This window comes from Malus domestica, chromosome 08 (genome assembly GCF_042453785.1).
Source record: "Malus domestica chromosome 08, GDT2T_hap1".
Classification (NCBI taxonomy): domain Eukaryota; kingdom Viridiplantae; phylum Streptophyta; class Magnoliopsida; order Rosales; family Rosaceae; genus Malus; species Malus domestica.
In genome coordinates this window covers 21,031,079-21,052,422 of record NC_091668.1, presented here as the reverse complement: position 1 = coordinate 21,052,422, position 21,344 = coordinate 21,031,079, and the positions used below count along the sequence as shown (strand labels likewise).

The 21,344-nt window shown below is 38.9% G+C and overlaps 1 protein-coding gene across 1 annotated transcript; it reads left to right on the top strand.

The window, feature by feature from the left end:
* Positions 1–5,911: 5,911 nt before the first annotated feature.
* Positions 5,912–14,355, top strand: LOC139198096 (vicilin-like seed storage protein At2g18540). The gene is made up of 3 exons (XM_070826355.1): positions 5,912–5,969; positions 6,492–6,959; positions 13,877–14,355. The coding sequence occupies exons 1-3, from the start codon at positions 5,912–5,914 to the stop codon at positions 14,353–14,355; spliced, it is 1,005 nt and encodes a 334-aa protein (XP_070682456.1).
* Positions 14,356–21,344: the final 6,989 nt, after the last annotated feature.

Here is a 21,344-nt window from a genome sequence, read left to right as displayed (position 1 = left end):
CCAATGCGGGAGGATAAACTTTACACTCCGAAAATCTAAATGTGGATATGTCGGGCTACCCTGGTATAACTAGGTGCACGATGGCTTGATCTGTAGGGATTTTGGGTATCTTGGCCTAATCTGTAGGGAACTGGGCCTCAGAGACTGACGAGGCACATTACACAGTACACCCTATAGACGGCTGCCCTGGAACCCTAAAGCTGCTACCGAGTGCACTAAGGTAGCCTACGGTTTCCAAAGAACTGCCTACGGCTTGCCATTCGAGCTGTAACCTGCACTAAACTTATGCAACAGCACATTTTTGTGAAAGGTTAAACAAGTTAGCGTGCATATGAGAAGCTTTACCCACTACCAACATGCTACGTAGTCGATAAGTTAGCGTGTATATACTTTTTACGCAACCCACGAAATTGGTTACATAAAAGCAAGGAGTTCTCTCAGACATTTGCTTACGAAATTCCATACAACTGCTACTTTTGATACGAAAGGTTAGCGAATTTCATAACCCAAAAATCTTTGGTATGTTGTGATACAGGCCACACAACTCAAATGATTGAAGAAAGCTAAGGTTAACAGCCAAGTGGTGAGGCGGACTCGTCTACTTCTATAAATAAGGCGTTCGGCTGCCGACCCTATGGCTAACATGACACACCCTGACCGAGATCAAGGTATGCTGGTTGTCATGTGAGAGTGACGTAGCCATGTGCACAGTGCGGAAGCGATAATGATAAGAAGTATATGAATAATTAAAAACCGAACTACTAGAGTGCACTACTAAATAAGAAGTGATAGGAATTAGTTACAAAAGTAAATACTCCTAATCAGAGCATAATAAGTCTAGGTGCAGTCTAGTAGGACAAGTACTAGTTACACAGTACCAGGAATGTCCTACTATTATTTAGATAGGTCAGAGCTGCAGACGTCCTCAAGCCACTAACAGCAAGCTTACTTTAAACCTGGAGGGGCGCAAAACAGAAAACGTGAGTGGGCAAAAACAAATGTTTTACAAAACCATTTCATTTATCAACATAACTAACCCTTCGCTGTAAAATATGTATAATTTTTCCCAGAATCAAGATATAAGCATATACATAAATATAAATAAATATATATGAAATCATATCAATTCAATTCATGCTTCACATAATCATATTCATATGTATGCCATGCCAAGATATGATAGAGTAAGCAATTCAGGTAAGAATAATTTCATAGAAATATAACATGTTAGCCGGAACCCCCGCGGTAGTCTGTATGACTGAATTCATAGCTCAAAAGTCACTCTAGCCGGAGTCACTACAATGACCTATACGGCAATATACTGCACAAGAGTCAAAACCAAACAAAAAGGTCTATACGATAATAATGGGTGTAATACAATCATGCTCAATACTACTCTCACATAATAGTTGGGCGATAAATCGCTAGTCACCTACGAGTCGGAACCATAAATAAGGTATGTACGACAAGACTGTGCACCTAAATTGGATCCAATATGAGCATATGGTGAGGGAGGTGACATAATAAACAAGCTTGTGCCATATCTATGGCTAAATCACAATCACCCTAAGTGTAGTTTTATGAGCTCAACATTATTCAATTACATATCGCATCATCGATGATTCACATAACCAAACACAACTTACCTGAGCTTACCTGAGCGTCCACAACACCACATTTATATATATAAAGCATCACATACCAAATCATGTATGAATTATAAACTTATATGCATGGCATTTATGGCATAGTATTATTTAAACACATATTTCTGGGAAAATATCAAGTATATTATATATACTGAAAACCAAAAGCCCACTCACTGGTAAGCCGAAGGGTCGTAGCCCCCGAGTTGCCCTTGGATACGCTTGTCCTCGGGATAAGTCTCACCTATATGTGAATTAACTATAAAAACGTTATTTTAAAGCACATAGACAAAACTAGCTAATAACTTATTATACATAGCTCGAAATGGGTATATGAATATACCACAGTGACCTACACAATCTCAGGATCATCCCCAAATTTTCAGATTAATTTTTGGACCTTTCACACGCCGTCACGCGTCGGCGAGTGCACGGCAAGACGCACTGCCACGCGCAGGGAATCTTGACAGATTCCCTAACTGCCGTTAGGAATATTCCATTAAAACCCAACAGTAACCGTCCAAACTAACTAACGGCGTTGGAATATTCCGTTAGACTTGACAGAATATTATTTCGTCTCCTACCTCAGAACTCCGACGACCATCGCGGTTGCCGGAAACTGGGAAAAACTTTTAACCGTCTATTCTTACTCATTTTTCAACCATTTTCTTCGAAATTTGAACCAAATGAAAGCTTAGAGTGAGAAGAATGGCGTTATACCTATTTGAAGCTCAAATCTCACGAAATCACGTCGGAGCAAGCTAGAAAATCCGATGACCTCTGCAACTCTTCGTATCTAGGCTTCCTGTCGTCGAAATTCTTCAAACAAACTACCCCGAGCCTTTTTGGAACTTCCAAAAGCTCTCTATGAGCTTAAAATTCCCTAAAACACAAGGTTTTACGTGTGCATGAACAGTGCACAAATCGAAGGTTAGGTTTCACGGGGTTTTCGAAGGTTTCAGGTTCTAAAACCTGTACCAATGGATTCCTGAGGTCACAAGGAACACGAAAATACTTACCTTGGTTTCGATCTGCAAGATTTGAGGTGGTTTCTGGGTTGTCCGTATGAAAATGCCAAGAGGGAGAGAGAGAGTGGTCCATAATTTTAAGTTTAAACCACAACATCCCATAATAATTCTCAACGTCTAATGGTATTTAGGTAATTTCATGCCGTCGATAAATAAATAACACACATCTCTGAGACGGGCTGTGACATTCTCCCCACCTTATAAAATTTCATCCTCAAAATTACATACAACCAATAGATCCACTAATAACATAAAACAAGCGTGGATACATCTCTCTCATCCGATCCTCTGTCTCCCAAGTAGCGTCTTCCACTGAATGATTTCTCCATAATACTTTCACCAAGCGCACGGTCTTATTCCTTAGTTCCTTATCCTTCCAATCCAAAAGAGTCACTGGTTCCTCATCATAAGTCAAATCTGGATTAATTTCCAAAGGTTGAGGAGGAATCACATGTGAATGATCTGAAACATAATGTCAAAGCATCGAAATATGAAACACATCGTGCACTTTGGACAACTCTGGAGGCAACTTAAGCCTGTAAGCAACCTCATCGACTCGCTTGGTGATCATATATGGTCCAATGTACCTAGGACTCAACTTTCCTTTCTTTCCAAATTGTACAACACCTTTCCAAGGTGATAACTTCAGAAATACCTAATCACCTTCATTATACTTCCGATCAGTGGCATGCTTGTCTGCTAAGCTATTTTGTCAATCTTAGGCCACTTTCAGGTTAGACTTAATTTCTTGAACATTTTGAGTAGTCATATCCACAATCTTAGGGCCCACTAAAACTCTCTCGCCAACCTCTGACCAACATATAGGCATACGACAAGATTTCCCATAAAGTGCCTTAAATGGTGCCATACCAATACTCGAATGATAACTGTTATTGTAGGTGAACTCCATCAAATCCAAATAATCATGCCAACTATCTCCAAACTGCAGCACTGAAGATCTCAACATATTTTCTAATGTCTGAATAGTCCTCTCAGATTATCCATCTGTCTGAGGGTGATATGTCGTACTATAGAGTAATTTCGTACCAAGAGCTTCCTGGAATGCTATCTAGAACTTGGAAGTAAATCTAGGATCCCAATCCGAGATAATATTAACTAGCACACCATGGTACTTCACAATTTGTGATATAAATAACTTAGCTAATCGGCTTAACGAATACTTCTCCCTCATTGGAATAAAATGTGCTGACTTCGTAAGCCGATCAACTACCCCCCAAATGCCGTCATAACCATTCTGTGTACGAGGAAGCTTGTACACAAAATCCATAGTAATATTTTCCCATTTCCACTATGGAACGGGAAGTGGCTGCATCAACCCAAACAGCTTATTCCTTTCAGTTTTAACCTATTGGTAAATGGCACACCTACTCACATATTCGGCAATTTCTCTTTTCTTACTCGGCCAATAATAAAATGGTCTAATGATATGATACATCTTAGTGCCTCCTGGATGCATCGCATATGCCGAAATATATGCTTCATCCAAAATTTCTTTTTTTAACTCTGCATTATTTGGCACATACATTCTGCTTTCCTGCATGAGCATACCATCAGTTTCTCGAATCCCGAAATCTCTCTTTTTGCCTTGATTTCTTGCTTAAATTATTTCTTGTGTCTCCACATCATTCATCTGAGCCTCGAGCACACGATCAATTAAAATTGGCCTAACCTGAAAATTAGCAGGCAAGGCTTATTCTCATTCTTCTACTCCTAACTCCACTCCAGTGGATCTCAAATCTGCTAGAAAAGGAACATGACAATCATAGATGACATTAAGTCTGGCTAGAGTCTTCCTACTAAGTGCATCCGCCACTGCATTTGCACGACCAGGATGATACTCAATCATGCAATCATAGTCACTAGTAACTCAATCAACCTCCGCTGTCGAAGATTAAGATCTCTCTGAGTAAATAGATACTGAAGACTCTTATGATCTGTGAAGATCTTACATTTCTCACCATAAAGATAATGTCTCCAAATCTTCAAAGCAAAGATGATAGCTGCTAACTCCAAATCATGTGTAGGGTAATTCTTCTCATGAGGTTTCAACTGTCTCAAAGCATAGGCAATTACCCTACCATGTTACATCAATACATAACCCAAACCATTTAGAGAAGCATCACTATAAACCTCATAATTACTGCTATCATCTAGAAGTGCTAGAACAGGTGCATGAGTGAGATAGTACTTCAACTGCTGAAAACTTTGCTCACATTTATTATCCCACTCAAACTTAACATCCTTTCGAGTCAACCTCGTCAATGGCAAAGCAATCACTAAAAAATCCTTAACGAACCATCTATAATAGCCTGCTAAGCCAAGAAAACTCCGTACCTCGGTGACGGTTCGAGGTTGCTCCCAATTCTCTACAACTGCCACTTTCTGAGAATCCACTTGAATGCCTTGAGCAGAAATGACATGTCCCAAAAATGCCACTTGATTCAACCAAAATTCACATTTGCTAAACTTAGCATATAGTTGGTGTTCCCTCAAATTGCTCAACACCAACTTCAGATGTCTAGCATGCTCAGCCTTAGATTTAGAGTATACAAGAATATCGTCAATGAAGACAATAACAAACATGTCCAAATATGGCCGGAATACTCGATTCATCAAATCCATAAAAGCTGCTGGTGCATTAGTTAACCCGAATGACATCACAAGAAACTCATAATGACCATATCGAGTCCTGAATACGGTTTTAAGGACATCTTCATTTTTGGTCTTCAATTGGTAGTAACCCGACCTCAACTCAATCTTAGAAAATACGCAGGCACTTCTGAGTTGATCAAATAAATCATCTATACGAGGCAATGGATAACGATTCTTAATGGTTACCCGATTCAATTGCCTGTAATCAATGCACAGCCTTAAAGTTCCATCTTTCTTCCTCACAAATAAAACTTGAGCTCCTCAAGGTCAAGTACTAGGCTGAATGAAACCTTTATCCACTAACTCTTGTAATTGAACCTTCAATTCCTTAATTCAGCAGGAGCCATTCTATAAGGAGTCAAGGATATATGATTCGTACTTGGAAGTAAATCAATAACAAACTCCACCTCTCTATCTGGCGGCAATCCAGGCAAATTATCAGGGAATACATTCAGAAAATATCTGACCACATGAACATCCTCCACACTACTAGGAGCATCATCATTCAATACCACATGAGCTAAATATCCCTGACAACCTTTCGACAATAATCTATTTGCTTTCATGGCTGAAATAATACCATGCCTTACCCCACTAGGCTCTCATACAAATGTAACTTCAGGTAATCCAGGACAATGAAATGTGACTGTCTTTCCATAACAATCTATCTTGGCACGATTATAGTGCAACCAATCAGTGCCCAAAATCACTGATCGGATCATATTTATATATATTTTTACTTCAAATTCACTCGTCTTTTCTTGGTTAGTTCCTTATATTTTTGAGCTATTTACGTTATTTTTGTGTTTATAGGATTTGTTATGCAAAGAAAATAAAAATAGCACAAAAGAGTTTTAAATAATAAATTCGTCGAAAATTGCTTTAGTTGTTCTCATTCTGTCATGGGTTATTGGTAGAATTATGTCACGGATTATAGGTCGAACTTGTCCTTACAAAACTAAAGGTGTTCAAGAGCTTATATATTATGCTTAGATATTCTACCTTCTTAATGCGGCTCTATTTCTACAATGTTTCGCGTTTATGTATTTGGAATGAAAGTTGGGCTTCTAGGGAAAGATCCTATTGTTTTGAATTATCTAGTAGTTTGTTATTTGCAGTTGAGTTTTATACAATCATGTTTCAGGAATTCCTGTTCTATATGGAAGGTATCCCGCCAGAGAGTTTATGCATGCTTCTTGGCCACAGTCACAATTCACAAGAGACGCAGAGACAAGCAGAAAAAGGGAGGGCAGAGGGCAGGTCAGAGGTCGGCGGAACAGGAGACGTGAGGAGAACCAGAAGGCATACGGGGGGGTTTTGCAGCGAGAGAAGCAGGAAGCTGCCTTAGGCAGCGTGAGAAACAAAAAGCAGCGCGCGGAAAGAATAAAAACAGAAGCAGAGGGCCGGTCAGAGGTCGGCGGAACAGGAGACGTGAGGAGAACCAGAAGGCATACTGGGGGAGAAGAAGAGAGGCACAAAGAAATAAAAGAAAGAAAACGGAGAGAGAGGTCAGAGGGAGAGAGGACACGGAGACACGGACTGACGCAGAAGAAAACAGAGGGCAGAAAGCCAGAGACACAGAGACACGCAGAAAAAGGGAGGGCAGAGAGCAGTGAGACGTGAGAAGAAAATAGAAAGAACGGAGAAAAGGCACGGACAGACAGAAGCAGCAAGCTGCCTTCTCTCTCGGTTAAATCTTTCCAAACTTATATTTTATTTCTGTTTTAATAATGTGTAACTAAATTTATTTTGGCTAGAGGTTAATTCAAAGCCATGAATATATTTGTAATATGAATTGATTACCTTCAGTTGTGATTTCTGAGTTGTGATTTAATTTGCTTAACTGCTTGATTGATAACTTATTTTTGTATGTCGATTAAGAATGCATACTTAATTTACATGCATGAATTTGATGCTAGAATATAAGGGAGTTTCACCTAATCGTTATGAACTTATATTCACAAGTAGTGAAGGTTGCTAGTCACAATCACGTTAAGTAAATTCTTGGCATAAGTTTCATGCAAATCATAGTTACGAATGCCTCGTCAATGCTTATAGTTTTCACAAAGTTTAATGATCTTTGATTGTATCTCTATTGTGCTTTTCACGTAGGAGACTTTTGAAGAATGTTTTGAATTGTTGTATGCGTTTTTCCGTCCAATTCAATAACTTAAGGAAAACTTGAAGATTAAAAAAGTGCTGTTCACGGTTAATCTGAAGTATTGAGATTTACAATTTATTGAAAGAACAACTGAAAATCAATTTAGGTTGCATATGTGTCATGTGTGGAGAAGAACCCTCTAGCTAGTCCGTCACCTATCCTTTCACCTTAATTTCATGCTTTTGTCAATTCTGTAATTTATTTAAGTTTAATTTACTTCTCGTCAAAACCAAACCCCCCCCATTATTAAATTATATTATTTAGTTAGTTTTCATTGTTGTTAGTCTTTTAATTCAATTTCCGTCCATTTCAGTTCCTAGTGTCTAATTTGATTGTTTTCATTATTTTGAGTCATTCTAAGTGTGTTTCGAGTTATTAGAGTTTTTAGCCTAGTTTTGTGTCCTTGAGTCTTGTTTAATAATTCTAAATTAATTTAGAATAGATTAGCAATCCCTCCTAATCCCCGGCCTAGAACGATACCCTACTTACATACTTTACTACAATTGATAAAAAGAGGGTTTAATTTGTGTGCTTATATAATTCGCATCAAATTTTGGCGCCGTTGCCGGGGATTAGCAACTTTGCTAATCCCTTTATTTTTGTTTTTGTTTATGTTTATATTGGTGTTTGTGTATTTTACTTTTGATATTTGATTTATTTTTCTTTCTTTGATTTTAGGTACAAATGGAGCAAGACATGGCACTTGCGACCATTCAAGCTCAATTGGCACAGCTCACTGCTCAATTGACTCATAATGCCGAACGGACCACAATGCCAAGTGTCCCTACACTTGGTGTGCCCTATGGGCAAGGATATCAAAATCCTCAATTTTCTGCAAATGAAGATGTTTGGGGATATCAAGGCCATAACCAATCAAGGGGCAACATGTTTTTCAACGCTTGCAATTCAGATTGGAGAGGTAATTCAGATTATATGTGGGATGAACCTCAACAATTTCAACAAGGTGGATATTGGCAGCAAGACGAGTTCTATTCAAGACCTATGCAACCACCACAGCATCCCCCACAACAATTCCAATCAAATCAAAGTATGCCCGTGAATTATAATGAAATTCTTGAAGGACTAATTTCTTTGACGCAGGGTTCACAAAAAGAAGAACAATTGCCGCCATCGGAAGAGTTCTATCAGTGGCCATATGAACCGTCACAGCCACCACAACAATCAGCCCAATTCAATTCAGGTACGTCCTTGAATAATGATACACTTAATAAGTTACTCACCTCTTTGAATCAGGGAGTAGAAAATCAAAACCAGGAGATGCAAGACCGAGTCAAAAGAGTGGACGAATTGGATATGCAAGTTGGGCAGATTGTGGAATTCATGGCACAGATTCGAGATCAAAGTGAACTTTCCAACTCAAACATTGCAAATTCAAAGGTAGAAAGTGAAATCGATGAAGCCATCACTTTGGAAGGTGACATGAAGGATGAAGCTGTCCCAGAACCATTCAAACACAGCCCGAACATGGATGAATTGCTGCTGCAAGCTCCTCAAATCCCTATGTCATCCAACTCAGGTGAGGAAGTTCTAAATTCACTTCATTCTAACATTATTCCACCGAATGTCCTTTGTCCTTGCAGGTTTTTGATTCCAAATATCAAAGAGAGTGAAAAAGACATTGTGGAAGCTCTTCCAAAGGTGCAAAGTGATATCCCAATTCTTGGTGCACCAAAACAAGTTCCCGATGGTATTGAAACGTTCAAAGAACCTTGCACACCAAGAAAAGGGATTCAAGAAAATGAAGTGGTTGAAGCATATCAAGAATACATCCAAGAGGCTGTGCATGAGACAATCAAGCCCAAAGCAGTTGAGTTTGATAACACGGGACAAGCCACAACCATTATAGTAAACCTGGCCAAGTTCAAAGTCCCGGAAATGTTTAAAGATGTGGTGTTTGTCATTGAGTTTGTGTCAGAAAAAGAAAGTAAGCCATCTTCTCCAATTTTAATTTTAATTTATACTAACATGTTTCTGATTTTGATGATTCAGGCACCCACTCTTGAATTTAAACCATTGCCGAATCATTTCAAGTATCACCTCCCATTAAAAGATAAATTCCATGCTTTGGAGCCGAGGGGAGTTTAAAGAAAGATTCGTCAAGCTAAAGACGTTAAATCAAGCGCTTCTTGGGAGGCAACCCAAGCATTCAACGAAGGGAGACTTTGGAATCGCTAACCAAATCAGATTTGCATTCTTACACCCTTATCTTTACTGCTTTCATTTTGTTTTGTTTAGTTAGTTGTGCTATTTGGTTGATTTCTGTGAGTTTGTGTTATTTAGTTTAAGTGTAGGGGAAGGTTAAACAAAGTCTTTTTACATTAATTTACATATTTAAAAAAAAAAAACATAAAAGTAAAAATATTTTACAATGATGTGTAAACTAATAGCATTCATTGATCAGGTGGTGCTTCAGTAGTCGGCGGTGCTTCAGCAGTTGATGGGGCCACGGAAGGAGGAGGTATCAAAGGTTGATCAGTTGGAGCTTCACTACACGGTGCCGCCCCAGAAGACGAAGGCAGATGCGGTTGGAACAAACCCACAAACCTTCGGTGATCAAGTAAAATCTGACCATCATTTTCCTGCAGCTGGTCAATTTTCCTCTTCATGTTTGTGGCATAATTGTGTGCAAGCTTGTGCAATTGTTTATTTTCATGCTTGAGTCCTCTAATCTCCTTTTTGAGACTCTGTATTTCAGCCACCAACGATTCAACGTGACGGGTTCGAGCAAATAGGCGTTGGGCCATGTTGGACACAGAACCAGCACACTGCACGCTAAGAGCCAGAGACTCCTTAACCGCCAATTCATCAGACCGTCTAGCGAGCAGTCTGTTATCTCTAGGGGTGACAAGGTTCCGAGCCACCACCGCAGCGGTCATGTCATTTTTCATCACCGAATCCCCAACAGTGAGAGGACCAGTAGGGGATATGAAAGATGGGCACCATATGTTGTCTGGTGAAGGCGGAGCTGCCTCTTCACCAATGTTCAAGTCAAAACGACGATCGGAAGGGCCAGACATTTTTCAGAATGGTAAAGAAAAAAGAGATCGGACAGATTAAGATTTTGGAAGTGCAAGAAGGGAGTGTTTACAGGAGGGAGCTCAAGTGTGTTGTGGAACAAAATTAACGCCTCTATAAAAAGAAGAAATCAAAGAGGCGCTCATCAGAAATCGAAGAAGCGTCCTCTCGCAAATCGAAGAGTCGGGGCTCCTTTCTCAAAAGCCGGATTCTTTTCTCAAAAGAGGCGTTGCATTTCTCAAAAGCTGGGCTTGCTCAGAAACCACGAGCCGAACCCCGGATTTCAAAAGATCAATTTGTCCAGACGTGTCGTCACTCGTCACATGCAACTTGCAGCTTTACGGAAATTACGGGCAGATTTGTCAGAAAGTGCGTAATTTGTACTATTCATCCATCCACCGGCTGCCGACAATGAGTGAAGGAATAGTTCTGGTTACGAAGAAAAGTCCTATAAGTATCTACCTTCGCCTTCCACAGCAAAGGCACACCCTCTCAGCACTTCTTCATCTCCGAAAATGGCTTTCCAACAAACCCTCTCAAGTCACTCTGTATTTTTCATCCCCTGGGATACCCCTGCAAACAACCCATCCAGAGCACAAGTATTTCATATCATAAAGGTTGAGAGCACGAGTATCTCATATCATGCTTTCTCCCTGTCCTTTCTCCAGCCAGCACCTGCTCTCGAGTACTCATCATCTTGTGTTTCCGCTTCGTCTCTCACGTATAACGGAAGTGAAGATGATACCTCGAAGCATGTGGAGACAACGTGCTGATTCATCCTCAACTAAGGACAAGGAGAAAGAGAGCAAGAGGTGGGCACTTGGAAAGATTGAAGAAAGAAACAGACCAACACCTTTACCTCGTGCCTGCCCGTCGTGCAGAAGAAACAAGCAGAGAAGAATGCAGCTTGCACAATCATCCCAGCGGAAGGAGTCTGAGATGAAGAACTAGAGAAGCTGCCACATCTGCTTGGAGAACAAATAAGGAATTACAACATTTGGAGGGCACTTTCGCTAAAGAGCAAAGCCTCGCCGTACAATATCATCAAATCATCACTTGCAAGTAAAAAGCTAAGTGTCACCCTGTTCAAGAGGAAAGCTGTGGAAAGTCAACAAGCACGACCAATGATCACTTATTAGTTCTATTCATTGTCTTTTATCGTGATTTTCAATTTTACATTTTCTTGCGTTACTTAACTGATTTATTTCTTTTCTTTGCAGGAACTTTTGGTTCTTTCCACCCTTGAAGTTGATTGCAGAATTTTAGCTTGGGGGGGTCATCGCTTGGTTTTACTGCAAACTAGGGAAGTTTTCAGTCCAATTGCTTTATTTTGTTTCTTATTATTTATTTATTTTTATTTTTATTTGCATTATAGTGTTTTCTGACATTTGGGACAATGTCCAGTTTAAGTGTGGGGGTAGACATCTCTAGAATTTCATTTGTTTCCGTGTTGTTGCTTTTTGTTTTCTTAATTAGTTTTGTTTTCTTTAAAAAAAAAAAATGTCAAGTTAAGAAAAATCGGAAAATTTAAAAATCCAAAAATATTGTCTTGTTTCCCTTATTGTTTTGAATTAGATTTTTGTTAGTTTCCCGACCCAATGATATAATTGGATCAAATTTGAACCATGATCATCAAGAACTTAGTTAACATGTGTTTTGTGAAATTCCTAATTCTCTTGTTAGTTTTGTACATGTTTGATCATCTTTGAAAAACCAAATGCACATAGCCTTGTTGATGTGAAACTAAAGCATGACTTAAAGCTTCATATGTGAATTTAGTGACCATATACATCCTATGTGAGTTTTTGAGCCTATTGAAAGTGTGTGCATTTTTCATACACTCCTATTCTTTCATGTGTGATGAACTTATGTGAGATACATCTCTAGAACTTGCGTAACGATCTTTCGAAATGTTTGTCATTGATTGCATGAACTTGGAAATGATAGAGGCATTAGGTTTACCACTATGGCCCAAATAACCATGTTTCCCAAAGAAAAATGATATCATTAGATTGCCAATTTGAGCCGTATTTGTTGAGCATTTTATTTCTTATCATCAGATATGTCTACCCTTATACCTGAAACATTTTTCCTTACCCTTTCCAAGGCGAGCTAGTGAGCAATGTGAGATTGTTTTATGAGAAATGTTTGTGAAGTACTTTGAAGGTGTTTGGCAAAAGAATAAGTGTGGGGGTATTTCATGTTTGGATTAAAAAAAATAAAAAATAAAAAAAAAAAGAGAAAAGAAAAAGAAAAAGAAAGATTGTATACAAAGAAAATAAATTTTTTTTAAAGTTTCAGTTTAAGGGTGTGGTTGGAGGTGCTAGAAGAATTGCTGGAGAGCTTGAGTTCTTATAAATCTAAACAAAAGAATTGCTTGCAATGTAGCTTGGAACTTGTGTTTACCTATTCTTTCATTTCAATAACCTTCTCCCTAAACCTCATTACATCCAATAAAAGTCCTCTTGATTTAAGTTTTGCAATTATGACTGTGGAGAAGTGATCTTTATGCAAGCTTATGGTAGAACTTTCACATTTGATTCTTTGAGCGAAACACATTTAAACTAAACACATGTGTGATTGAGTGTATATCCCGTGAGAAGGTTGCTAGTTTGCATATGATGATTTTAAAAATATAAAAATTTTGAAATTGCATTAGCATGGCTATCTCACACACTACACTTCAACGATGATTCAAAGATTACTGCTAATATTTGAATAAGGAAGATGAACTTGGATTAGTTTGTTTGGTGCTAGCTATGGTTCTTGATGATTTGTTTTCTTGAATGAAATTCTATGAGGGTCACATAGGGGGAAACTAATGTTTTTCATGTTAGTACTTTTTCATGTTTTCTTTGTTTTGCTCGAGGACTAGCAAAAGCTAAGTATGGGGGTATTTGATCGGATCATATTTATATATATTTTTACTTCAAATTCACTCGTCTTTTCTTGGTTAGTTCCTTATATTTTTGAGCTATTTACGTTATTTTTGTGTTTATAGGATTTGTTATGCAAAGAAAATAAAAATAGCACAAAAGAGTTTTAAATAATAAATTCGTCGAAAATTGCTTTAGTCGTTCTCATTCTGTCATGGGTTATTGGTAGAATTATGTCACGGATTATAGGTCGAACTTGTCCTTACAAAACTAAAGGTGTTCAAGAGCTTATATATTATGCTTAGATATTCTACCTTCTTAATGCGGCTCTATTTCTACAATGTTTCGCGTTTATGTATTTGGAATGAAAGTTGGGCTTCTAGGGAAAGATCCTATTGTTTTGAATTATCTAGTAGTTTGTTATTTGCAGTTGAGTTTTATACAATCATGTTTCAGGAATTCCTGTTCTATATGGAAGGTATCCCGCCAGAGAGTTTATGCATGCTTCTTGGCCACAGTCACAATTCACAAGAGACGCAGAGACAAGCAGAAAAAGGGAGGGCAGAGGGCAGGTCAGAGGTCGGCGGAACAGGAGACGTGAGGAGAACCAGAAGGCATACGGGGGGGTTTTGCAGCGAGAGAAGCAGGAAGCTGCCTTAGGCAGCGTGAGAAACGGAAAGCAGCGCGCGGAAAGAATAAAAACAGAAGCAGAGGGCAGGTCAGAGGTCGGCGGAACAGGAGACGTGAGGAGAACCAGAAGGCATACTGGGGGAGAAGAAGAGAGGCACAAAGAAATAAAAGAAAGAAAACGGAGAGAGAGGTCAGAGGGAGAGAGGACACGGAGACACGGACTGACGCAGAAGAAAACAGAGGGCAGAAAGCCAGAGACGCAGAGACACGCAGAGAAAGGGAGGGCAGAGAGCAGTAAGACGTGAGAAGAAAATAGAAAGAACGGAGAAAAGGCACGGACAGACAGAAGCAGCAAGCTGCCTTCTCTCTCGGTTAAATCTTTCCAAACTTATATTTTATTTCTGTTTTAATAATGTGTAACTAAATTTATTTTGGCTAGAGGTTAATTCAAAGCCATGAATATATTTGTAATATGAATTGATTACCTTCAGTTGTGATTTCTGAGTTGTGATTTAATTTGCTTAACTGCTTGATTGATAACTTATTTTTGTATGTCGATTAAGAATGCATACTTAATTTACATGCATGAATTTGATGCTAGAATATAAGGGAGTTTCACCTAATCGTTATGAACTTATATTCACAAGTAGTGAAGGTTGCTAGTCACAATCACGTTAAGTAAATTCTTGGCATAAGTTTCATGCAAATCATAGTTACGAATGCCTCGTCAATGCTTATAGTTTTCACAAAGTTTAATGATCTTTGATTGTATCTCTATTGTGCTTTTCACGTAGGAGACTTTTGAAGAATGTTTTGAATTGTTGTATGCGTTTTTCCGTCCAATTCAATAACTTAAGGAAAACTTGAAGATTAAAAAAGTGCTGTTCACGGTTAATCTGAAGTATTGAGATTTACAATTTATTGAAAGAACAACTGAAAATCAATTTAGGTTGCATATGTGTCATGTGTGGAGAAGAACCCTCTAGCTAGTCCGTCACCTATCCTTTCACCTTAATTTCATGCTTTTGTCAATTCTGTAATTTATTTAAGTTTAATTTACTTCTCGTCAAAACCAAACCCCCCCCATTATTAAATTATATTATTTAGTTAGTTTTCATTGTTGTTAGTCTTTTAATTCAATTTCCGTCCATTTCAGTTCCTAGTGTCTAATTTGATTGTTTTCATTATTTTGAGTCATTCTAAGTGTGTTTCGAGTTATTAGAGTTTTTAGCCTAGTTTTGTGTCCTTGAGTCTTGTTTAATAATTCTAAATTAATTTAGAATAGATTAGCAATCCCTCCTAATCCCCAGCCTAGAACGATACCCTACTTACATACTTTACTACAATTGATAAAAAGAGGGTTTAATTTGTGTGCTTATATAATTCGCATCAATCACATCAAAATCCATAATATCCAACGACATAAGATTAACCGGCATAATAACATCATCTACTATCACTGGACATCCTGGATATACCCGATCCACAAAACATCTATCTCTTCTAGGCATAGAAAATTCTAAATTATATCCGAGAGGTGTAGGATGGGGTTGTCACTTGAGCAAATGTATGAGAAATAACAGAATGTGTAACACCACAATAAATTAATACTCTAGCAAAATGATCAAGAATATTTAATGTACCCATGATTAATTCTGGATTATTCTGGGCATCTTGCAGTGACATGTTGTGGATACGCCCCTGATTCTGCTATCGTCTACCACGACCTCTGTTGGCATGAACACCACGTCCTTGCCTCTGCTGACCCAACTGCCTTGAAGATCCTGCACTACTAGCAGCAATCTCTCCCTGCTGGGGCTGTCCCCCTTGGTACCACTGAGATTCTTCGGCTGAATGTGGCTGATAAGACATAGATCCTCCCTGATACTGAGGGTACCCATTCTGATACTGATGATCCTGAGAGTACTGTTGCTGTCCTGAGGTGTAAGGAGCGGCGGCGCCCTGATAATGGTAGGCATCTCCTCGTCTAGTCTGAGTATAACCACTAGATCCTGAAGCTTGTTGGGTCGGTGCATGTGGTAGGAAGGAAGATTGCAGGGGTTTTTGCTGACTCTAAGGGCATTGAGCAACCCTATGGCTCATCTGTCCACAAGTAAAACATTCACCGTTGCCTCTTCTACACTCTCCAAAATGCCTAATATTACACTTGTGGCATAAGGGAGCACCAGATCCACCTGAACCACCAAAATCTCTCTGTCTCTGGAACATAAAGCCTCCAGTAAATCTACCACCTCATCTGCATATTAGTACTCAATCCTCCGCTAGAAGAGTTGGAACTGCCACCGCTTCTCTTAAAGTTCTGGGTCTTGCGAGGTCCCTGAAAAGCTTGCCTTTTTCCTTTATCATCTTGTCTCTGGCCCCAATTCTTTCCTTCCTCATCCTCACTTTCACTGGGCATGTTTTCTGAGTCTTCAATCTGCAGTAGAACCTCATAAAATTCCTGGTAAGAGGCACAGTGAGTCTATGTCGCTATAGAACGCCACTTCTTTTTAGTACCCAATCTGAAACGGCGGAGCATCTCAACCAGATTAGCAGCAACCTCCGGATCATATCTCAACAGATCAATAAACATCCTGTAATACTCATTAGCTGATATTTTTCCTTGCTTCAAATGAGTAAACTCCTATTTCTTACGATCAATATACTTAGAAGGAATGAACCTTTTTCAAAATAGCTCTTTAAATACTCCCCAATCCGCAATCTCTGTTGGAGTCAACTAGTAAGACTCCTGTCTCCACCAGGATGCAGGTTGCTCTCCAAAAAACCAGGTAGTCATCTTGACCCACCTATCAGGAGGAAGATTCCCCTAACTCTGCATCACTAGAAAGGTCTTCTCAATATGATTAAGCCATTTTTCTGCCCCCTCATGTCCTTCATTTCAAATGAAGTGATTCAGTTTTAGGTTATACACCGTCTCAAGAGGTGTCCTCTGGGGAGGACGGAATGCAGACTGAATGGCAGAAACTATAACTTCCCCTAATTGAGCAATATTGGGGAAACTAGGCTCAGCTGAGTGACGGGGCTCTCTACGAGGCGGCATAGTTCTGACATAAGACATCACAAGGTTTAGAACATTCAAGAATTATACAAGACTGCTAAACCTAGGCTCTGATACCAAACTGACACACCCCGACCGAGATCAAGGCATGCTGGTCGTCACGTGAGAGTGATGTAGCCATGTACATGGTGCGGAAGTGATACCGATAAGAAGTATATGAATAATTAAAAACCGAACTACTAGAGTGCACTACTAAACAGGGAGTGATAAGAGTTAGTTACAAAAGTATATCCTAATTAGAACATAATAAGTTTAGGTGCAGTCCAGTATGACAAGTACTAGTTACACAGTACCAGGAATGTCCTATTATTATTTAGATAGGTTAGAACTGCCGACGTTCTCAAGCCACCAACAACAAGCTTACTTAAAACCTGGAGGGGCACAAAACAGAAAACATGAGTAGGCAAAAACAAATGTTTTACAATATCATTTCATTTAGCAACATAACTAACCTCTCGCTGTAAAACATGTATAATTTTTCCCAGAATCAAGATATAAGCATATACATAAATATATATGAAATCATATCAATTCAATTCATGCTTCACATAATCATATTCATATGTATGCCATGCCAAGATATAACAGAGTAAGCAACTCAGGTAAGAATCATTTCATAGAAATATAACATGTTAGCCGGAACCCCCGTGGTAGTCTGTACGACTGAATTTATAGCTCAAAAGTCACTCTAGCTTGAGTCACTACAATGACCTATACGACAATATACTGCACAAGAGTCGGAACCAAACAAAAAGTTCTATACGACAATAATGGGTGTAATACAATCATGTTCAATACTACTCTCACATAATAGCTGGGCGATAAATCGCTAGTCACCTACGAGTCAAAACCATAAATAAGGTATGTACGACAAGACTGTGCACCTAAATTGGATCCAATATGAGCATATGGTGCCAGAGGTGACATAATAAACAGGTATGTGCCATATCTATGGCTAAATCACAATCACCCTAAGTGCAGTTTTATGAGCTCAACATTATTCAATTATATATCGCATCATCGATGATTCACATAACCAAACACAACTTACCTGAGCTTACCTGAGCGTCCACAGCACTACATTTATATATATAAAGCATCATATACCAAATCATGTATGAATTATAAACTTATATGCATGGCATTTATGGCATAGTATTATTTAAACACATATTTTTGGGAAAATATCAAGTATATTATATATACTGAAAACCAAAAGCCCACTCACTGGTAAGCCGAAGGGTCGAAGCCCTCGAGTCGCCCTTGGATACGCTTGTCCTTGGGATAAGTCTCACCTATATGTGAATTAACTATAAAAACGTTATTTTAAAGCATATAGACAAAACTAGCTAATAACTTCTTATACATAGCTCGAAATGGGTATATGAATATACCACAGTGACCTACACAACCTCAGGATCATCCCCAAATTTTCAGATTAATTTTTGGACCCTTCACGCGCTGGTGAGTGCACGGCAAGACGCGCCGCCACGTGCAGGGAATCACGGATTCCCTAACTGCCGTTAGGAATATTCCATTAAAACCCTACGGTAACCGTCCAAACTAACTGACGGCGTCAGAATATTCCGTCAGACTTGACAGAATATTATGTCGTCTCCTACCTCATAACTCCGGCGACCGTCGCCATCGCCGGAAACTGGGAAAAACTTCTAACCGTCTATTCTCACTCATTTTTTAACCATTTTCTTCAAAATTTGAACCAAATGAAAGCTTAGAGTGAGAAGAATGGCATTATACCTATTTAAAGCTTCAAATCTCACGAAATCACGTTGGAGCAAGCTAGAAAATTTGGTGACTTCTGCAACTCTTCGTATCTAGGCTTCCTGACGTCCAAATTCTTCAAACGAACTACCCTAAGCCTCTTTGGAACCTCCAAAAGCTCTCTATGAGCTTAAAATTCCCAAAAACACAAGGTTTTACGTGTGCATGAACAATGCACAAATCGAAGGTTAGGTTTCGCGGGGTTTTCGAAGGTTTCAGGTTCTAAAACTTGTACCAATGGATTCCTGAGGTCCAAGGAACACGAAAATACGTACCTTGGTTTCGATCTGCAAGATTTGAGGTGGTTTCTGGGTTGGCCGTACAAAAATGCCGAGAGGGAGAGAGAAAGAGTCTAAGAGATAGAGAGAGAGAAGGTAGGTGGGTATGTGTGGTCTAAAAGCCACCAATTGTTGGAAATGTGCCCTAAAACCAATCATGTGATGATACTTTACGGACATTTCACATGTTAAACTAATCTAGTTTAATATAAAGGGCAAAGATTATTGTTTGAGCCGTCTCATATAAATGTTATATGCTTAAACGATAAAGTCCAAGGAATATGTGATTGGGAGAATGCAATCTAATGAAGTTAGATTCATGAGACCATTCTTTCGTAGACACATCCTAAATGTTCCTGATCATAGGATTGCCAATTGGGCATTGACAGTCCGTCAAGATCGGTACGTGCTATGTCTTCTCTCAGGGAGAGTGACTAGTCTCGATTCATTGGTGTGTGTGACATCAAGACAAGTACGTAGGTGCTCAGTAGAGAATGAGTTCACTGAACGCGATCAACGAAGAGTTCTCATACTCATGTCACATGAGAACTCATGGTTGGGATAATGCAAAGTAGTCCTTTGACCTGAGTCATCACAGTTGTCTTGTGGTTAAGTCCTTGATCTTTGATTATGTCAAACGTCATTCCATTGGAGTGTCCACGGCATCGTTGGGGTTAAGCCACTTAGCCATGGAGGCAAGTGAATGCGCAACAAGGGATCTCTAACCTTCAAACTGTTTGAGGGAGAATACTCTATGATATGATTTAGAATCTCTGGCCAGAGTATGAATGAGATTTAGAAAAGTCGTTCTAAATCACATTCAAGGTAATCATATAAGCACACGAATCACATTGGATAGTAGACATGAATAAATAAACTATCAAACCAAACAATGTGGTCAAGAGTATTGTATTAGAGAAAGACCGTATTGCATTTGTAATCCCAAACTGAATAGGTTTTCTCTACCTCTTCTGATTAGCGTGGGTAACCATGATATGCTGCAAGGTGTCACTCATGGTTTGTGGAAGCCCTAAACGTGTGTAATCACTAAAGGGAGAATTGAAAGTAAGTTTCAATTCACAATCGATATAAAATGGTTTTAATCGCCCACTGCCTCGCTAAAAGGAACCTAATGGATCGCACACCGTGTAAGGTGGAGATTGAAGAAATAATGGAGATGAGTAAGAATGATTAAATGGTTTAATCATTTATTTATGGCAAGGATTAATTAATATGTTAATTAATCAAACGAATAAGTTCGTTAAAGACCTCGGGATAGTTTTGGACATTAAGGCCCAATGGGCTTTGAACGTCAAGCCCATTGACTTAAGTTGTATGACAACTTAATGAATAATGATTCACAAAGGCCTAATTAGCCCAAAAATACCCTAGGGCCAACCATGATGCTAAGGGTAGTGAACTTGGACTTATTTACAAGTTTGCCACTCAAATGAATAAAGGTATAAATATGACTTTATAGCCTAAAATTCATGAGGGTTTGTTTTGGAGAAAATTGGAGAGAACATGTCTCTCCATTTCTCTCTAAAGAGGTCGGCCACCTTGGGGGTGCATCTTGCAATCCCACTACTCCAAGGTCACTCATTTCTTCTCCAATCTCTCCTTGGTGAAAAGACTTAGAGGTTCCCTATTTTGGGAACTTGGAGAAACCTATTCATCCATCCAAATTCATAGATTTATTATGCAAGGAATGAAGGCCCTCTCTTTGGGTGATTAGCCTTTGCTTATGCAAAGAGGAATCTACAAAGGTACAATTTCAACTTACTTTGTTTTGAGTTGAGTTTTGGTTCACCAATCTACTAGGCTTTGAATTTCTTGGTTAATGTTTTGTTTTTAAGTGCATGCAAGCATGATTCCGCCTTTAATTGTTAATTGCATGCTTATAGATGTTGCTTAAATGAACATGTTTTCACAAAATAATCCTTCACCAATCACAACTAAGAGAACACTTAGTTCTAATTGGGTCCAATAATAGAGGAATATAGCTAATTGGTCCATAATTTTAACTCTAAACCATAACATCCCATAATAATTCTCAATGTCCAAGGGTATTTAGGTAATTTCACGTCGTCGCTAAATAAATAACACACATCTCCGGGACGGGCTGTGACGTAACAACTTTGCAAAGGTTTTACAC